General features: G+C 35.2%; 1 protein-coding gene across 3 annotated transcripts in view; it reads right to left on the reverse strand.

The window, feature by feature from the left end:
* Positions 1-19,604, reverse strand: part of TNFRSF19 (TNF receptor superfamily member 19) — a 59,365-nt gene that overhangs the window by 15,007 nt on the left and 24,754 nt on the right. For all 3 annotated transcript variants that reach the window (XM_069013453.1, XM_069013445.1, XM_069013462.1), the window contains one exon: positions 17,963-18,048. In XM_069013453.1, coding sequence (XP_068869554.1) covers positions 17,963-18,048 — 86 coding nt within the window. The remainder of the gene's footprint in view (positions 1-17,962; positions 18,049-19,604) is intronic.

The following is a 19,604-nucleotide window of genomic DNA, read 5'->3' on the forward strand; positions in this document are numbered from 1 at the left end:
GATCCGATGGCACCAAGTCTATGTTGCTGTTAATGACTGTGGTGTTGGCAACAATTATCTTTCTGACTTTTGCTTCTAGAAGCCAAGTTCACATCTCTGACAGCTGAGCATGGGCAACATCTATTTTCTTGAAAACACAACTTCTTTTTAGGTGTTCTCATGTGTTAAAACCATGTCCCATAAAGCTTACATCAGAACATATGATATTGCTAGATACAGCAGAAAATCTATTTTCATACATCACCTCTAACTTGGGCTTTTAACCACATTCTTTGCCAGACATGTTTTGCGAAAAAGAACACGCTATTTTAGGCTATCCTCTTGTTCAAATCCAACTATAGAATGCATCCATCCCACACAGGCTATGAAAGCTCTTTTATCTTTTCAACAGAAAATGAAAGCAGAAATGCTTTGTATTCTGTATGTGCGGTCCCATGTAATGTTTAGGACTACCCAGTTAGAGAACAAAAACATCTCTGTGCAGTATTTGAGTCAATTCACTCTGTTTATGACAGTTTCTGCTCTATTCAGTCTCTATATACACACTCTATCACTCTCAGTCCCAAAACACTTTAACAAGACATTGCCCACATAAGCAGAGGAAGAGTCTGCATTGCTGAAAAGCAAACCCTGTTCAGGAGGGCAGCTACTGCCATTGCCCATGTGCTAAGGGAAGAGAGGGGGGCCATGTACCCTTCAGAATCTACCTGTATATTCACCAGTTAAATGACAATGGCATGCATGTAAATAGCAGAATAATATCCTTCATGTCTGAAGGTCGTCTCTTTAGCCAACAGAGAATAACCCACTTTCATAAATCAAAAATGCAACTGAACATTGTGAATCCCATGCATACAGGTTACAGATCTGTTCCAAAAGGTTCAAGCAAGCTCTTACAGCTGCTGTATGATGAGGTTGTAGATTGGTGCATGGATTGGTTTTCAGTAGATTGACACATGACAGTGTGGAAAGCTCTATCCTGTGACCATGACTGAGGGCTGGTAGAGCAGCTGAGCTGCCCCTAGGCAGGGAATATATATGCTCTTCCATATATATCTATGTATTTATTTTTATAAATCCCAGTAAAGCAGGAAATGAAATGTAAATCAGTCATAAAAGAGGTTTTGTCTCTCTGATTCAATAAGAAGTGATTTCTAACACTTCACTTTCTATGTCAATTATTTCTCTCCTTGTCCTGGTTCAGCTGTGGTAACACCCAGGGAGTAAAGCAAAAGATTTCATAATGATTGCAAGCCTGTGTCCGAAGTTTGTTGACACAGAATTTCCATAAACATCACTAATAGTCTATGCAATACCTTTTCAAGAACTATAGCTTTTTTCCTTGCTTTGAAAATGCTTTGTAAAAGTACTCAGCTACCTCACTTCTGTTTGCAAGCTGTTCTGTCATCAGAATAACAGAGTATACTGTGATAAATTTCATTCACAAAGTTTCTAAAGCTTTAGAAAATGGTGATTGTATATTCAAATAAAAAAGTAGATCAATAAGTGATACATTAAGAAAAACTACTATATCTGAATATCAAATTAGGTGCAGGGATAATTTCCTTATTTTGCTCGAAAAACAACTTTTTGAATTGGCCAAATAACTTATTTAGTCCAGACAGCTAGATGTTCCAGCTCTACTAGAAAATTCAATAAAGTTTTAGTACCTTTCCCTTGTTGCCTCCTGGCCTACAATTAAAATCTGAAATAACTGGGAAAGGAAATGCAATCCTGATAGAGACATCTTCACTCTTCAAACTCTCTGTGATGTACTAGTATTGTTTTGTTACTGAATATCAAAAATATAAATGCTAAGGAAATTCTTCCAAGTATTAGAAATCTCATGCAGAAAGAGCCTACTTATAAGTCATGACTAATAAAAAATCAGTACTCAAAGAGATGTGGAAATACACGTGTGTGCATGTGTGTTCAACACTGGACAACTTATTACATTAAATTTTTAAGACGTTATTTTCAAATTGAGAGAATATATGAGAAATAAAATACAGAAGACTCACAACTTTCAGATTTCAGATAATTCAGAGTAATCTAAAAATCAATACACATAAAATATTGATGCCATTGTATTTTGGTATCCATTTTGAAGAGTGGATTTTCAGATTTCAGATAATTCAGAGTAATCTAAAAATCAATACACATAAAATATTGATGCCATTGTATTTTGGTATCCATTTTGAAGAGTGACAAAGGGACAAGGCTTAAGCATGCAAAAGTTAAGCTCTAAAATCTGTAATTTTAAAATCCAAATCTATTGGGGAAGCTAGAGGCCTGTATTAGGTCACATACTTCCTATGCAGTGTGAAGAAATGTTAAATGCAGAATAGAATCTGAAATATCTGTCATATGAGTAACACAGTTCCATGTGTTGCCATGCTCAGCCCACAGATAGAGAAAACTGGAGAAGGATAATATACTTTGCTCTTCCCATAAATTACTCAGAGAGGAGCTTCCACCTTCTCTTAAAACTATGGAGAACAAAAATCTATGATCTCATTTTAAAATTAAATTAAGAGAGAGAAATCAAAAGCATGGCTTATAATGCCTTTCAGATGTGACTCTTTCTTGAAAGAGGAGGTAATGATGGGGTTTCTGCCTTCTGAGAAAGCTTCAGAACCTTTGCCAAGAAGTATGAAAGGAAGACTCTTCTACCACCTTCATGGAGATTGTTTTAGCTACTAGGCTAGAAGCTGAGCTTGATAAAAGCTTGTTTTTTCTCTCCAATTGAATTTGCCCAGTTGTAAACCTCAGCAGTAAGGGCCCCACTTTGCACAGCCAACAGTCCCATGATGTGTAGGCTGGAACAAAATTAAATAAACTAGACTTAGGCTTGCTCAGCACTTATGTTTCTCCTGTTTATGATTATGTTTAAGTATCACTAAGTTACCTTAAATTCTCCACACACGTGCACACAAGGCACATGTTGGGGGGAGAAATAAGTCTGCACTAGGGAAAACAAAAAGCATGTTTATGTAATTAAGACAGTTTCATAATATACTCCACTGAGCTGAATTAAATTCTGAATTAAGGTTATGAGTTGCATAACCAACACTACTAGTATTTTTTAAGTTTTTAACTTTGCAATCTGTTTTCTTTTAAAAACACTTTTTTGGGGGGGGTAAGTAATATGAAATACATGGGATTAAATATAAATTTTCAAAATTCTGTAACATAGAGGTCAACACCTTTAGAAGTTGGCCATGCTTATTGTATTACTGCAGGTATCATAAATGTTGTGATTTATTGCAAAGAAGTTACCTACAGTGCATCAGTGTGCATGAAAAAGCTGTAGCTTTGACATCAGAAATAATAATAGCTTATGAAAAGTAGTTATTAATTCACCACTTAAAGCTTTGGGGATAAAGTCAACTTATACAGAACAAAAGGCTGCTATATACAAGATCCTTGCTTCATTATATTACTTAATCTGAAACATAACATCTCCCCTCTTTAACAGAAGTCAGTAGGAACTAGCCACAGAATACAGAAGATGTTCTGAAAGGTTATCTTTGAAAAGTCAAGCTCTGTAAGTGAGATTCATCTGACCAAAGCAAAGATCTGCTTTGGAGAGAATTACCTGAACTTTCTCTACAGGAGATGGGGAGGCCGGGGGGGCAGATGGGTAGGAGAAAGGCTCTTTTAGGGTGTAATTAGTCTGATTTGTTTTAAACACCACCCATGATCTCTCCACTGCATTTAGAGTGAACTTAAGATCACCAGCTCACAGACGTAGCCATTACACACATCCACAGTCAAGAAGGTGGCATCCTACTCTGGTTTTGTCAAGAAGCAATGAAAGGTTTTGGGGTGCCTTTGACTTCCTCTGTTTAAGTTTGCTAACAGATGTTAAACATTTTACACCACTTCCATTGAAAAGATAAAAGTCAGTCACAACTGCAAAATTTGTAACAACTTCTTTACAGTGGCAGAACCCCAGAAAAGTCCAGCAGTATTTAATACCTCACATTCTGCATAGAATATAAAATAATGTGTAGCAAATAAAGTGAGACATAGAATTATACGTTTATCCCTAACCTGTGCTTTAAATGAACAAAGGCCCAGTGGGAAATAATATGCAGTAATGTAAATACAACCTGTATTACAATAACTATACATGAGGGAATCCCATTATGGTTGCAGGCCTCAATTCTGGCATATTCTAACTTCAGCAAGTTCTCTTAGAATATGGGCTTTGGTTTGTAAGAGACATTTCATCAAAAAGTAAGAAAAATATTTTTCTAAATTTTTTATTTGTGTTTTTATTTATATAGCAGCGGTGGAAAAAAAAATCTACACTAAAAAGTCATTTTCCTCCTTAAAATTAATTCAAAAGAAGAAAGAGTAAAATCAGGTTTTAGGGAGTCAGACACAATTATTCAATGTTGGATTGCAGTTTTCATCTAACCTGATATTGGCTTCTAGGTGAAGTACAGAAGTCTGAAGGTCTGAAGAGAAAGTCAGAGCTTGTCACCTTAGGCTCTTTTTCTAAAACAAATCCAGGAACAGAATCTTCTGAGAAGTAATTATTCTGAAAAGGCTTGAAAGACTGCTTAGGGTTAGTCACTGAAGCTTACCTTATCTGGCTTGCCTGAACTCTTGAGGTACCAAATTCTCACCCATGATTGGGAGTTTGGGCTGACAACTTCAGTGCTAAGCATTAACTTTTATATGCCCAAATTAGGATGCATTAATTCCATCTTAAATTTCCACATGCAGACAGGGTAACTATAAATTACATTCAGTAATATGCACATTGAATCATACCACTGGACTGAAAGGAAACTTTACTAAAACCGGTGGACACAACCCTTTAGTTAAGAAAGCTCTAACAAAGAGCTCATGTTTTTAGGAAACAGTCACAGGCTATAACTCAAAGGCACATGTCAGGGCCCAAAATAACATGTGAGATTACTCTATGATCTTTGTAAAAGAGGAGTTTGGCAGCCCACTGCTTTAGCACAAGTGAACCGGTAAGAGTGAGAATGTGTGAGGTCTATCATCAAAAGAATTAAAGGCGAGCAAAGTAGAGGACAACAATTTGAAGGATACAAGTGATCTGTAGGAACATTAGGTCTTTCTTCTATAAGGCTGCTTCCAGCTCATGAGGTGTTGGTTTACAATGAATCATTACTGCCAAGGTCCTCAGCACATAACTCTTGTTTTAGAGCTATTGCATTTTATCCTACTTCCAATACATTCCAGTTCTCCAGGTAATTCCAGTTCTCTGCTGTGGTATTTCAGTGTTCTTTTGCTTGACAATGATTTTCTTAATAGGAGGTTGGCAGTATGGAAATTTTGAGTCTAGATGGATTCCATGTTTTCCACTGTATTTTCTTAAAAACAAGAAATTTAAGTGGAACACAGCCTAAGTATTTTGTAGCCGAGCAACTTAGAGTCATAGAATCCTTAGAAGTCAAAAAAGACCTTTAAGATCATCGAGTCAAATAGTAACGACCAGCACTAAGTAGAATAAAAACCCCAACATACTACTGTGCATTTGTTTAGCAGTGTTTTATAGTCACGTGCCAGTCACAGCTTGGATTCTGTACCCAAAGCCATAGCAGTCAGCATGGATTTATTCCAGAGGTACCAAATCTCAATGCTGCTGAAGTGGTGCTAATGCAACTATTCCCAGAATTACCTGTGTGATTATGAGAGATAATTTGAACCAGTATTTTCAGTCTGAATGCTGCTTAAAAACATGTTATTAAATTAATATATTTTAAACAGCCTAATGCTTCTATTATTAGAGGTTGTTTAAAAAGTACTGAATAGCTGTAACCACTGCTTATTTTTTTCAGATTACCCCCAAAAACAATAAAGTAAAAATTGACTGAAAAAAACGTTCTGCAGCTTTACTGCAATGCATGCAGTCCTGGAACACTTTTGAATAACCTAATGGCCAAGTTAAATAAGAACCTTGCAAATCCACTCCATACAGAAAACAGATAATTGCTTATAGCCACTGCAAGCCTGGGCTGAAGGGCAACCCACATTCGTAAGTGCACATAAGAAAATACCATAGGAAATAGTACCTATTCACTACAGGTCACAGATTAGTCCCTTCTCTGTAACTCAGGAATTTCAAGTTCACTTTAATCTAGTGTAATTGAGCTAACCAGCTCTTACATTAAAAAGTAATGATTAAGTTAAATTTCTTGCAGACATTCTGTACCTAAAACAAACATGCAGTATGCCTCTGGCAAAGAAGGATACTAATTATAGGATTGACTCATAAGATGAAAGGTTGCACAAGTTACTACTAGAAACTGAAGTATGGTAAGCTGCTTTGAAAAAACACATTGAAATTCTCATACTCTGCAGTTGAGAATTTAATTTTCTAACTGTACTTAACAGTGTCAAGAAACAAAACTAAATATGCTTGTAAACTGCTTGCTCATATTTTAGATGAACAAGCTGGAATACAGTGAATACAGTGATTACTTCATCATTCTATACTAAGGATTTTTTTAATGTAATGAAGTGAGCTCTACAGTGAGTTTTTACTACACAAAAACATGCAAAATTAAGTATTTTTGGTCATTCTTAGCTTTCTTTTGTTATATAAAACATGGTCTTGAAATGGATATTTGAGGATTTATTGCTTGACTTTACTCTTAATGCAATAATTCATTCCCTGATTTAACAGGAATCATAAAAGAAACACATCTCCATGGCTTCAGACATCTGTGGGGAAGGATATGCAAGTTCAAAAGTAGTTTTGCATTTCCACCTGAAGCTTTCACTTGGATTAGCAGATAGAGCTGCCACCTGTGAGTTAGAACAGAGATACAAAATACGCCCTGTATGTTGTCCTGAACTGATCAGATACAACCTTCTGAACGCCAGATGGGTACTGCTTATGTGAGCTCCTATGGCCAGCTGCATGAGCTTGTGATGTGAATTCATGGAATTTGATTCAATTTATTTTAAAAATCACATGCTGAAATTTCTACTTTCATTTTAAGAGACACACTTTCCATCATATTTTAGCAAGCAACGAGGGATGTATTTTCAAAGAGATATAAATTGGAATACTCTGTTCTCTCCAAAATACATTAACACATGCTTTAGTAGGTAATCAGTGAAATTCTCATGCTGAAACTAGACAGCAAAGGGCTTTCAGTGCAATTCAGCTTGGTCAAATATCACATCAACTTCATCTACTTAAAGTTTTACTGGATTATGACCATATATATATTTTATATATTACATTTTTAGGGATTATAAACAAGTAGTGTTAAAAAAAAGTTTCTATTCCTAATTTATTCTATGATTTCCATCTGTATTATGGAAGCCATTTACATTACATCTGCTCACTCTGAAGATAATATTTATATTGCTAACACCTTACTAAATAGGGACTGCTAATACTAGGTTTTATATTAGATGATTTTTTTAAAGTTTCAAACTTTAGTACTCAAAATTTTCAGTTCTTTCCCCCCAATCATAATAAATTAACAGTTTCAAGAGGTCCAGAAATTATAATTTGTTTTCCATTATTTTCTTTTCTGTACATTTTCTGCAGAGTTCATTTGTTTTTGTAAAATCAGAAAATTCTTTGTCTGAACTCTCTGTGATTCTGTCAGCACAGATAGAAATTAGTCATCATGGTCAAAAGGATTAAAGAGGGATAAATGACAACAGTATGGCTATGCTGTGTTCACCTAGGAAAGCAAACTCAAAAAAACCACAATTCTAATTTTATAATGTATCTTTAAAAATTTGCAATAACACTTAAATTTACAATTCTGAAATCATTTCTAGCAGCCAAAAAATGACAACTGTCACACCTATGGCCCACTGGCAACATTCACGATGCTTAAATACATAATAGTTAAAAGCAATGGAAGACAGATTCCCTGTTCTCAGAAATTTAGCCTTCTGTGGCAAGGAAGGAAAAATCAGTTTCCCCCAAAGAATACTAAACTGGCAGGAAAGAAAATTCTTCTACAGATCCAGAGATTAGTATGATTCAGGCATTAAAGAAACAATCCATGTGCTCAGTAATAACCACCAAGTGCTCTGATAGGTGTTCAATCAACAAAGCCAACTCAGCTCTTAACTCAAAGTTTAAAAGAGACTGATGTAGAACGACAGGCCATGTTTGACTGTCAGCAAGAAAGTCTTTTATAACCTCTGGAATGGCTGTGAGAGACAATCAGCACAAGTGTGGGACACAGGTTCATCCATTCTGGAAGAGAAAACCTTATGACTGCATCCCACTTGTGATACATCACAGGCCTGCACAAAGTAACAGCAGGAAAGGACGAGGAAAGAACTAGGCTTTTTTGGTTTGGTCTTTTTCCTCTGTTGCAAGAGCTACAGCATTCCTTCACTAGTCAGCTAGCAACTGAAGCAGTTATGTGAGTCAGAAGACATCACAGAGACAGTAAACTGTGTATCCTTACAAAGTACAAACATCTTAACTGGCATGTTAAGATAAAAAAGAGTTTTCCACCTCCTTATTTATCACTTACTAGCACCAGCAGTCTTTTGCATAAAATGTGATTGCTTTTGAGTCAAAGGAAAGAGCACTATTTTCAGATGCACATAAAAAACCTAACCTTTACTTTTGCCAGGACAAAGTGTGGTTACAATATTTTACAATATCTACAATGTTTATTTACTGAAACATGGATAATTTTCATTGTTGGTGTATCAGTTTAGGCTTCCTTATTCTATTGAATACCAGCCCAATCGGACATATTTCATATATAAAACCTCTTCACTATAGAACTTTCTACCTATATTTTGATACAGAAGAATGTATCGCAATCCATCTCACACAGCCCTAATTATGGAAATCTGTGTGAAATCAATCTAAAAAACCATGTTTTGTCAAAAGAAAAATCACATATTATAATTACCATATGTAGTTAAACGAAAGGTTTAACAATTTGCTTGGAAAATGACACACAGAAAAAGGGGATTCAAACCGAGTTCTCTAAAGCCTCTGGAAAGAAATACTAGCAAGACATATGAATTAAAATCCGAATTTTGTTTGGCGTTGTAGTTCTAATGCAAACTCTGTTACTGAACCATACCCTGGTCTTGTATACTCAGCAGAAATATTTATTTGTATATCAAGGATGTTTTGCCTTCACACAGAAAATATTTGCATTTCAGAAGTGTAAATACAATTATAATGAAGGGAAGACAAAAAGACAATATATTTCTGAATTAAAAGGGGCTAAACCCACACCAATTAACACAGCAGAATGTCTTCTAGTGATTCTTTTGTGCAGATTAATTCCCTGATGTAGAGGATTACTCATTATAGTGCATGAAGCAATACATTAAACCTTTGCAGAGCCTTTACAGTGTCATATAAAGTTTTTAAAGTTTCCATTGGATGTTATCAACAGACCTCCTTTAGGATTTGCTGGTCAGCCTCAATGCATCTAATAATACAGAGGTAGCGACAACCAAAACAGAGGACTGCCCATTATTTGAGATTAAAGAGTAGAATAATTGAAATAGAAAGTCTGACCCAGTCACCTGTACTTTACACACATAAAGCAGAAAGTAGGGAGGAAAGTTGAGTTGATTAGTCAGATAATAATTTAAATGGAAATTCACTAATTTATAGCCTGAACTTTATCTCAAAAACACAACTCAAATTCTTAACTATTTGAACAATTTCTATTCAAGAAAAGAACAGTCTTACTGGTATACTTTCATCAGGATATCCAAACAGGAAAGATGAGCTTTCCCCCTCATTTTGAAAAGCTGTGAGTAGTAAGTTAGACTCTATTACTTAATCATGACTGGGTTGCAGTCAGAATGTGAAAATTATGAACAATGTAATTACCTCAACAAGCGATCTTAGAGCCATTGAGATGTATTGCAACTTATTAATTTGAGAAGGCATGAAACCAGGATCACAAACAGGCCCAGGCCCTGCAGTGCCAAGCACTGCAGCACCTGGACTGCATCCACAATGCTGGGAACCTGCCTGTGACAGGAACATACTTGTGATGTAAGAACCAAAAAGTAACAGCAGGGAGCCAACACACAGTCAGTACACATGATAAGGGATGAATTCTGGACTCAGAGAAGTCACCAAGAAAAGGACTCCCAGATATTATCCCAACGTGCTCTGCTGAGTTTGACATTAGAAGGCACTACAGAACAGACTGTTCAGAGATGAGCAACAGACCAATCAGCTTGCAGATCCTGATGGCTTCAGTGCCAGCTGGGCACGTAACTGCTCAGTGTTGCAAAAGTCTTTGGATGACCACTGAAGGGTACAGAGAAGTTTGTAGGTGCCTCCTTAAATTCCAATTCCATTACCTCTTGGACCAGCTGTGATAAAAAGAAGGGGTCTGCATTCTCCAATTATACACCTATTAAGAGCATCCTGCCCAGTCCATGCATATGCACTTCCTTCCAGGGCAGTCAGGGCATAGCAGGTAAATCACAAAACCTTTGGCCTAAACTAAAGCTGCAATGTGTCCAATCCACCTGGACCCAGAATCAGTGGAATACTCCTGGAGATCAAATGAAATATTGTAGGTCCCTTGGGCTTTTAAGTGTTTGCACAATTAGGTAGCTGGCAAGCAGGTCAGTTGGTGATGCAATTTTGGAGTCAGAATCCTGGGTCTATTTCAATATTTAAGCCTTATGTATCTCTGGATACTTGTCAGAGCTAATGTTACCTATACTAAGATACTCCTACAGCGTTCACTACTAGCTGAGCTCTTTCAGTTTGGAGCTTGGACCGGGCTACTTGAAACACACTTAGTGAAATAAAATTTCACCGTGCAAAGAAATCTAAGTTAGATTTTAGGTAGCAGGCACAAAATAAGGACCCTGCTTACTGTGATTATAAGAGCTTCAAAGAAGATCAAGAAATTTCAGAAGCTCATCAGTTGAGGTTACTGTAGACTTTCATAATAGAGGAGACATACTACACTGAGTACTTCTGTTCTACAGAAGTTACTAGTAAGTGAATCAATTCACTGGAAGAGCCCTCACACCTACAGTTTTGCAGAATTAGGCTGTATTAGATGTGATTTGAAATCTTTCTGATAAAACAAATTTTCCACTGTAAAAAATAAACTGAATGGTAGAAAACATTTAAGGATAGTGCAACAAAGAGGACAAGAGTTTAACAGTTTAGACTGATTGGATGCCCTGAGAGCTTCAGCTTCCAAATCTTGATTCCTTGGTAAAGTGTCTGGCTTAATTAACAGAAATTCTGTTGGGTATTGGAGTTGTACCTCCTTGCAATGTCATTTCAATTTATAAGCTAAATTTTCTTCCATGGAAAATTTGTTGTGTTCTTTGGTTTGTTTAGGCTTGGGGTTTTTTTTGGGTTTTTTTTTTGTTTTTTTTTTTTGGTTGGTTGGTTGTTTGTTTTTTTTTGTTTTGCTTTTTGTTTTGTTGGTGCTGTTGGTTTTTTTTTTTTTGAAGAGAAGTAGACAGGACAGCAGATAGAAATGAGGGAAACACTACTGACATTTCTGTCTACTAACCATAATACATAGGTAGTGGTAACAAGCTACATAATGAAGTACTTCTATACATATAAGGCATAGAAATGAGAGGTACACACAAGGAAAATTGATGAGAGTAAGTTGGGGAAGTTTTAGAACATGATTAAACTGTGCAATATATCTGAATTTCTTCTCCATTAAGTAATGCTTCAGAACTATTTAAACTCATTTTACTAGTAACACCTCTATTATTAAAATAAAGAGAAATCTGCCCTCTGTTTGCAACTTTTTTAGAAGAGGAGCCCAACATATAAAGCAAATTCAAAACAATATGAAAAGGAGCTGTTTGACTCTAAGTTATACATGAACCCCAATGGGTCAGAAGCACCTCAATTATCAAGGACAACGAATTGAAAACATTTAGGTTTTCTAGGTTAACTCTCTTTATGATGTGTGAAAGAAATAAAATTGTAATAAAACTTTGTAAGACACGAATAGCAATTCTCATCTCTCTGAAATACCTTGTGGAATTTGTTTCAGACTTCCTGAAGATAAGTTACTCTACCATCAGGTCCACATATGGAAAATATCAGACTGACTTAATACATTTTTACAAAAGTGTACATTTCAGTTTTGAAATAATGGGAAGGTAATGTCTCTAATAAAACAGTATTGATATTTATAAGCTAATGATGCTATTATCTGTACTTAAATTAGCTGTCACTACTTATGACTTTTGTGAAAGGTTTATACAATATTCCAGCTGCTTTCTATCACAGTGTTCAACATGGTAAAGAGGAATATGAGAGAGGTTGTTAGGTAACCTCAAATCAGAATAAATACTGAAATAAGAAGGAGATATATGTTGGAACAGAACCAAATAATTAAGAATAATTTCATTTTCTATATATTTTCAGCTGCAAGTTGCCTCATGTGCCTGCCTTCAAAGGCTGATTTACATTAGTAATTCCAAATTTACTGTACAAAGCAACCAAATAAAAATTACAGAAAAACTTAATTGCTGGAAAAACATTATCTGGAGTCTGACAGCTTTAAAGTCACAAAATTCTGTAAACAGAAAGAAGAAAGTGACATAAATAAATTAAAATTCCACTGTATAAACAGTGGAACTAATGTGGAATTGAATGTCATCCAAAAATTACTCTCAAGTTAAAAAGCTGTATTTATGTTTAATGAAATAATATAAAAAGCTTCAGCAAAGCTGAGACAGCAGGACTTTTTTTCTCTTTTACCACTAGTGAAAGTATTTTACAGAATATACATGCAGCCAACAAGCTTCCAGCTCCCCTCTTACAAAACAATGTAAGTTATAACCCTGCAGACTGCAATTGCTAGCTTTTAATCTTCTTTCTTCTGATGTTCAGTCAATACCCCCAATACCCATTACGCTCACATGAAAGTTTACAAAATCACAGATCCTAATCTTATTAATGTAAATAAGTAGATTTATATGAAATCTTACTTTTCCTACACCATCTATTTTTATCACCAGGAAAAAAGGAAGTAACACCAGATTTTAAGTCTTAAATAATACTCTTCATTAGTGAAACAACATACTTTATAGATTTGAAGAGTGAGACAGCTCCAGGACACTTATATTTAATTCCCAGAAAAAACAATACCATAAAGATACAGAAAGTAACTAATAAAAAATCTACACAGGAAAACTTTAAAGGGATTCCTTTAAAGGAATCTTAGTTAAGGCAATCAAGATGTCATAGGAGTTCCTCAAAAGAACAAAATTTAGGGCAGGTAAGATATGGATGCCTCATGAAAATGTAGTGTTTTAACATTTAATGATCTTCATGTATTTTGTCTCAACAAGCCAGAGTGTTTACTTTTATTCCTCATCTTAGTAAAAAACTGTTTCTTTTGTAGTTTGAGACATTCTTTATAATTGAAATGGTTCATGGCAAAAAAAGTAACGCTTTTAGACCTGGGTGCCAGTTTATTTCAAATGTACATGATGTTACAGCCAAACTGCAGATATTTCTACTCCTGTGACTTATTCAACGAAACATTTCTGCTTCATTGAAGCAAAGAATGTGTTTATTTCCTGGAACATGTAGAGGCTAGTTTCCCAAGCTTCACACGGAATGGTATCCCTCCCCCAGCTTCCCATGCTCCTTGATCTATGCCATGAAGACAAGCAGAAGTAGTCCTGGAGAAGGAAGAACGTTTTTTTGCTGGACAACCCGTGCAATTTTTAATGGTGTAAAAAAATTATTATTTTTATAAATATAACAGTGTGGTTACTAGGGGGAAAAAAAAGGACAAGCCTGTTCTTTTGGTAGCCATTTGGCTGTAAAATACTCTCTTGTGCCTAGGTGTTAATTTCCTTGTTTCCTTGACTCTTGCAATTTATTCCAATTTAACTGTTTGTACAGCCAAATTCTACACTGAATTTGCACATAAAAGAGGAACACCATTGATTTTAGATTGATCCAGAAAGGAACAGTAATGTGGAAGTTCTAGGAACGATTTTTGTAATACAACTCAAAAAAGTTCCATGTCACAGGCTCTTCTGCTTCTTAGAAAGCCTGTCCAGAAACTAAAGGATGCTTGTGACTCTGGTGCTTTTCTGCATTTTGAGTTGAACAATACAACAGGAACCACTTGTAAGAATAGTTGACATAATAATTCCACTGCTTTAATTTTAATCTGCCATTTTCTTATGACCAAAAGAAGATAAGAAGTGTGGTTTCTAATGTGTTTTTTTTTGTTTCTTTGCTAAGACAGACTAGCTGAAAATATAATGGTTGTTCCAAGAAAGTAATGGTACCTTTGGAAAATCTGTTCCTTACCTGAACCATTCCCACATCTCCCCTTAACTTCTGTCACCACAAGAGTTTTGAGGTCAATGAGCTCATTAGATTTAAAAATAAGCTTAAGAAGGGAGTTATTTTAATTCTTTTTCTATCACAGATAGATTCACAATCTAGCTTACTGAGCAGTTTCAGTAACAGTTTAAGCATAACCACTGGGAAAGCACAACACTGGTCTGAGCAGACAGGAGAGTGAACTCTGCAAATCTAAACTGGTACTAAGAAGAAAGAATCAATCAACCATATCAGTGTCACTTTTTCACTACTTTTGGACAGTCTATATTACCTTCTATTTCAGAATTTACATCTTTGATAGATTAGGTTTCCACTCTAATTCCCAGTTCAAAGGATTTGTTTTCTGACATTCAGATGAGGAAAAAAAATGTCTTCAGGTGAGAAAAATGTCTTCAGTTTACGAAGTGAGCATAAATTGTCATTTTAAAAACATGCTTTCATTTCTAATGTTTAGATGCTGACCTTATACATAAGATTGGTATTTACAGTTTATTTACCTGAACTAAGTAAATTAAAATATAACTGTATCATTGTGTATTTAATTGTCTGACGTTTTAAAAACACACAAGTCATTGTGTCCCCCTGTAAAGTTTGCACAAAGGTGATAGCAATTCTCTTGGCCTCTAATACTCTCTTTACTTGTTCATTATAGAATCCTTTCAACTTTGCCTCTAGCAATTCACAAACTTATTTTTTCATGAGTAAATATTTAAACCAGATCTGTTTTAAAATGTCTACAGAAAGGAGATAAAAGCAAGTATTTAGATTTATAGCTAACCAGGTAATAATCAACTGCTACTAGAAAGAATTTGATCCATGTCTCAGCTTTAACACAAACCTGTAGTCCAGGTAGGGGGCCGTGAGCCTTTGTGCCCTTATGGTAATGTTCTTAAGCAAACAAAAGATTGCCACACACCTTGGAGGACAATTAATTCATTGAAACAGGACATTTAAACTTTTCCTTTTCATCTGTAACATAAGAGCTAACTGCACTAATATTTAACTTTCTGTTTCACAGTGGAAAGAGAAGGATAAGAAAGGCAGAGAATTAGAACTCAGTTCTCTGATCATTGAGAGCTTGTCCCACACACCTTATGGTCTGTCTCCACTGAGCTTCAAGTAAGGCAGTCTTAACTATCAAAATACATAAATTATTGAAATAGACCACTAACAGTTTCAGAATTATGTGGAAAATGTTTGCTTCCACATACCATTATTTATGATTCCTTACAGAATTATGTTTTTGACTTGGACCTAAATTTCCCCCTATCTGATGTGAAGTAAAACTCAAAAGTATTTCAGTTCATTTAGCTATTATTGTAGGAAAAACTTCCTAGGCTGCTTGAGGAAGGCATGTGCACTTTCCAAAACTGAGGCAGTTACTGTCAGAACCTGAAGAGCCAACATAAAAATTCTGAACAAAGCCTTCTGAAAACCACAGTGACATATGGCAACTGTACTTCACGGTAGGATTTCTGTTATTTAGGATTTTAATGGGAGGTTAGTATGCAAATAACAAACATTTTAATGATTTCAAACCTTTTATTATATAGCTTCTGTAAAAGCTGGAAATACTTGCCAATTCTCACAACTTTGCAGTTACCATTTCTGTTACCTAGCCAAAGGTGTTTTCCCAGACATGAGATTAGGGAACAAAAACATCTCTAATCTGGATTTACCACTGCAGCATGTGCCAGAGAAAATGCTCTTTTCCATGGGGTTGCCTGTTGTCCACTTAAAATGAATAATAGCTTCCTAATGGTTCAATTTAGGATCCAAGCTTAGGCTCAATTACAAAAGCCAAATCACTATAAACAAAACAATTCAGAGTTATTTCAGAAGACTAGGCAACTGTTCTTTCATCACCTTTTCAAAACAATAATTTGTGACTTTGAAAAATATGAAATACACAAGTCACTAATTACAGTCAAAGCTGAATGATAAGGGACATAATTTCTTCTTCCCTGTCTTCGATTATGTTAGAGAACAGAATTCATGTTTGAAGAGCATACTTTCTTAGAAGGGAACAAACAAGAAAAGAGAAAAAAACACATAAAATTAATTCATGAGTTAGAGATCCTCCATTAGAATGACATTGTTGCACTTTACATTTCACTAATTTTCTTTTTTTGCAGATAAAAAGAGAGTAAAAACAGATGAAAGGGATAATACTGAATTTGCCCAATTGAAGGAATTATAATACATGTACATATGAAATGGCCTGTTTGTGTTCAAACTCTGTCTAGAAATAACTTCTGCAACTCATTGTATTTGGGTGATTTACTTCAGTAAGTTGAGATCAGCATTTCATTCTTGGCATCAAACCTGACAGTGTCTGATAAGAAGAACATACTTTCTGAACACTTCTAAGATATTGTCTAGACTACAAAAATAGTTGAACATATTAGAATGTACTTTCTAGGCTTATGTTACACATGGGCAGGAGTGACTGCTGCAGACACTGGAACTTATTTGACTTATTCTCTTCATAGAAATCTGATTTACCGGCTTTGAATGTTGCAGTCTTTAAAAGCAAAAGTTTTTATAAATGTGGAAAATGTCTGAAAATCTGGGTTTATAAGTTTAATACCCAAAAGGCACTAAAACTAGGTTGGAAACAAAAGAAGAAAGTTTGGCTCATTTGAAAAAAGACTATCCAAGCAATATATGAAATGCTGAAGAATCCTTATTTCATTGAAGTTAATACAATATAAAACTATTGAAAAGTATGGGTTTAAGGCACAATAGTATAATCTTGGTTATATTTTAATTTTATACAATTAAAAAAAAGAAAGGATATTTATAAGAAACAGTGTGTATTTATTAAAGTAGCATAAAGTATTTCAGGAACCCGACAATTTATTCTTTCTATAAACAAATGTTTCTGTTTCATCTAGGGGAAAAAACTAAAACACAACTTCATAGTTACAGAAACAAACAAGTAAAGCCAACGTTTTCAACATAATTATCTTGAATCACAAGTATTTTTCACTTTATAAACTAGACAGCAATCAACACAAAAAGAATAGTTCACTCCTTTCATTGAATTAAAAACATGATGGGATGTAGACCATCAACAGTCTTGGAAGAAGTGGTAACAAGGCTTCTGCCGCAGAATAAAGAGGTTCTCTTCTTTTGAAGAGACTCTAATTCTCTCATTGGCAAAAGACAAATAGAAAAACCAATTATTTATTTCCTTCTAACAGTATAAAGGACTATAAAGTTATTTATCGATATTCTTTCTCACTGTAACCTTAAGTATAAAGGTTATTTTTAAAGGTATCAACAAATACCTTTTTCGGTGTCAGGAAAAGATACTACCCCTACCTGACAGTTGGCAGAGGGTCTAGGGAGAGTGCCTTTCTTTTGGCATTAACACAGAAATTAAAAAATTATAAGATGACATCAGAAGTGGAGTCAAGACTCCCTGACCTGTGGTGTGACAGGAATGTTTATCTGCAAGGGACTGGCTATTCATGGGAACTTCTCAATGACAGTACTGGCCCTGCTGAAATGTATGAATAAAATCATTTACAAGAAGAAAATGAGTTTTAAAAAGTTTGTAACTGTGACTGTAATTTCGTTTGCCAGGCTTTAAAGTTAAAAGAGAAAATATTCTAAAGCAAAACCAGTACTTACAGTGAGGTTCATAGGGAGGAGGAGGATCACCACAAGGAACACATTCCATGTCTTGAAAGCCTCCAAGCTTAGTCTTCCTATAAAATCTAGGAGATAAAAGAATGTGAAAAAACAGTTAATCAAAACCAGTTATTATTCCTCACAAAATTAATGAGGTGTTTTAATAACATCTTCATTTAATTGCAAATTTTGTCAATCTGTGTCTCAATGCAAACTATCAGAAAATAGAAGAAAATAAAAGTAAACAAAAGTACAGTAGTACTTTTGTCTTGTACTAATAATTAATTATTAGTACAAGACAGATCTACAATAAACTGAGGAAAACTTCTAAATCTGTTAGTTGAAATGCGTAGTCACCACAATCTTATATTCACAGAAGAAATAAACAATTCTGGAGATTTTGGACAGAAATCAATATCCCATTTTCCACACAGATCACAACATACATGACATGTATGAAGAACTTAACTTACGAAAGCTTAGTTGCATGTCTGAAAAATAAAAGTGAAGTGATTCATTTATATACTACAAGGTAATTATCATCTCTAAAAATATATAGCAGGCCAGATATCAGTGACATTCTATTTAAAGACCCTTCAAGAACTTTATAACTGAATTTATGTTTGAAGAGCTTACTGGTGACTGGTAAAACTGTACATTCCTAAAGCAGGGAACAAGAGTAGCACCAAACAAAAAACCAAAACTTTAGAATGCTGTATTTCAAATTTTCATGTATGACATCCTCTAAAGAACTTACCTACAGCTCCTAATCAAGTAGGTCAGTCTGTCTTTCAACCATTCATTATTACTAGGACAGAATCAGCAGCAGTGGCCTCTTCAAGATGAGTACACAAATTGTCTTCTGTAGTGGTAGTGGCACATTAAATAAGAGGTACTAACTCCACTGATGTTATATTCCTAACACTGCAAACACCACTGAAGTATGAAGCTTTTATCAGCTAAAGCAAACAGCTTTCCAACTGCTCAAGAAACTTGTGCTTTAACAATGTGAACAGAAACAGATCCATAGGCTGCAAGACTGAAGGGGTCACTGTGATCATTTACTCTGAATGAAATGTGTTGATATTTGGGTTTAGCTGACATGCTCACTGTAGTGTTTTGAAGCTGAACAATAGAGAATGGCATGTTGGAAACTCATGCAAAACAGAAATAAATAAGACTGCTGAGAAGTAACACATCAGCTAAACTATTTGGTCAGGCTAGCTATATCCTCCATTCTCTTAGGCAGCATCTAAACTAAAGGACAGGTATGAGTGGTGGCGTGTTCTACAGTTCTGTTACCCAGAACATGCAGCTGTCCCGTGACTACCCTTGCCATGGCCTTAAGTCCCTCCCTCCTCCTGTTTCCAACTTTACTGCCAGAAAATTCAGTTTGTGGAAGTAGCTCTCATTTTAATACACACAGCTCTCATTTTAAAGCATACTCAACACACCTATCTAGGATGCATTCTAGACCAGAATACTGAGGAGCATTCCCAGGTCCTCCAGTTTAGCTTTACCCTTAATTCATGTTTTAATGTGGCTTCTTTTTTATTCCTTTCTCATCTTCCAAAATTCAGTTTATATTGTTTACACAAGAAGATCTTCTCCCTGCTGACAGCCAAGTAAGGCCTACAACACA

The sequence above is a fragment of the Aphelocoma coerulescens genome, chromosome 1, assembly GCF_041296385.1.
Source record: "Aphelocoma coerulescens isolate FSJ_1873_10779 chromosome 1, UR_Acoe_1.0, whole genome shotgun sequence".
NCBI lineage: Eukaryota > Metazoa > Chordata > Aves > Passeriformes > Corvidae > Aphelocoma > Aphelocoma coerulescens.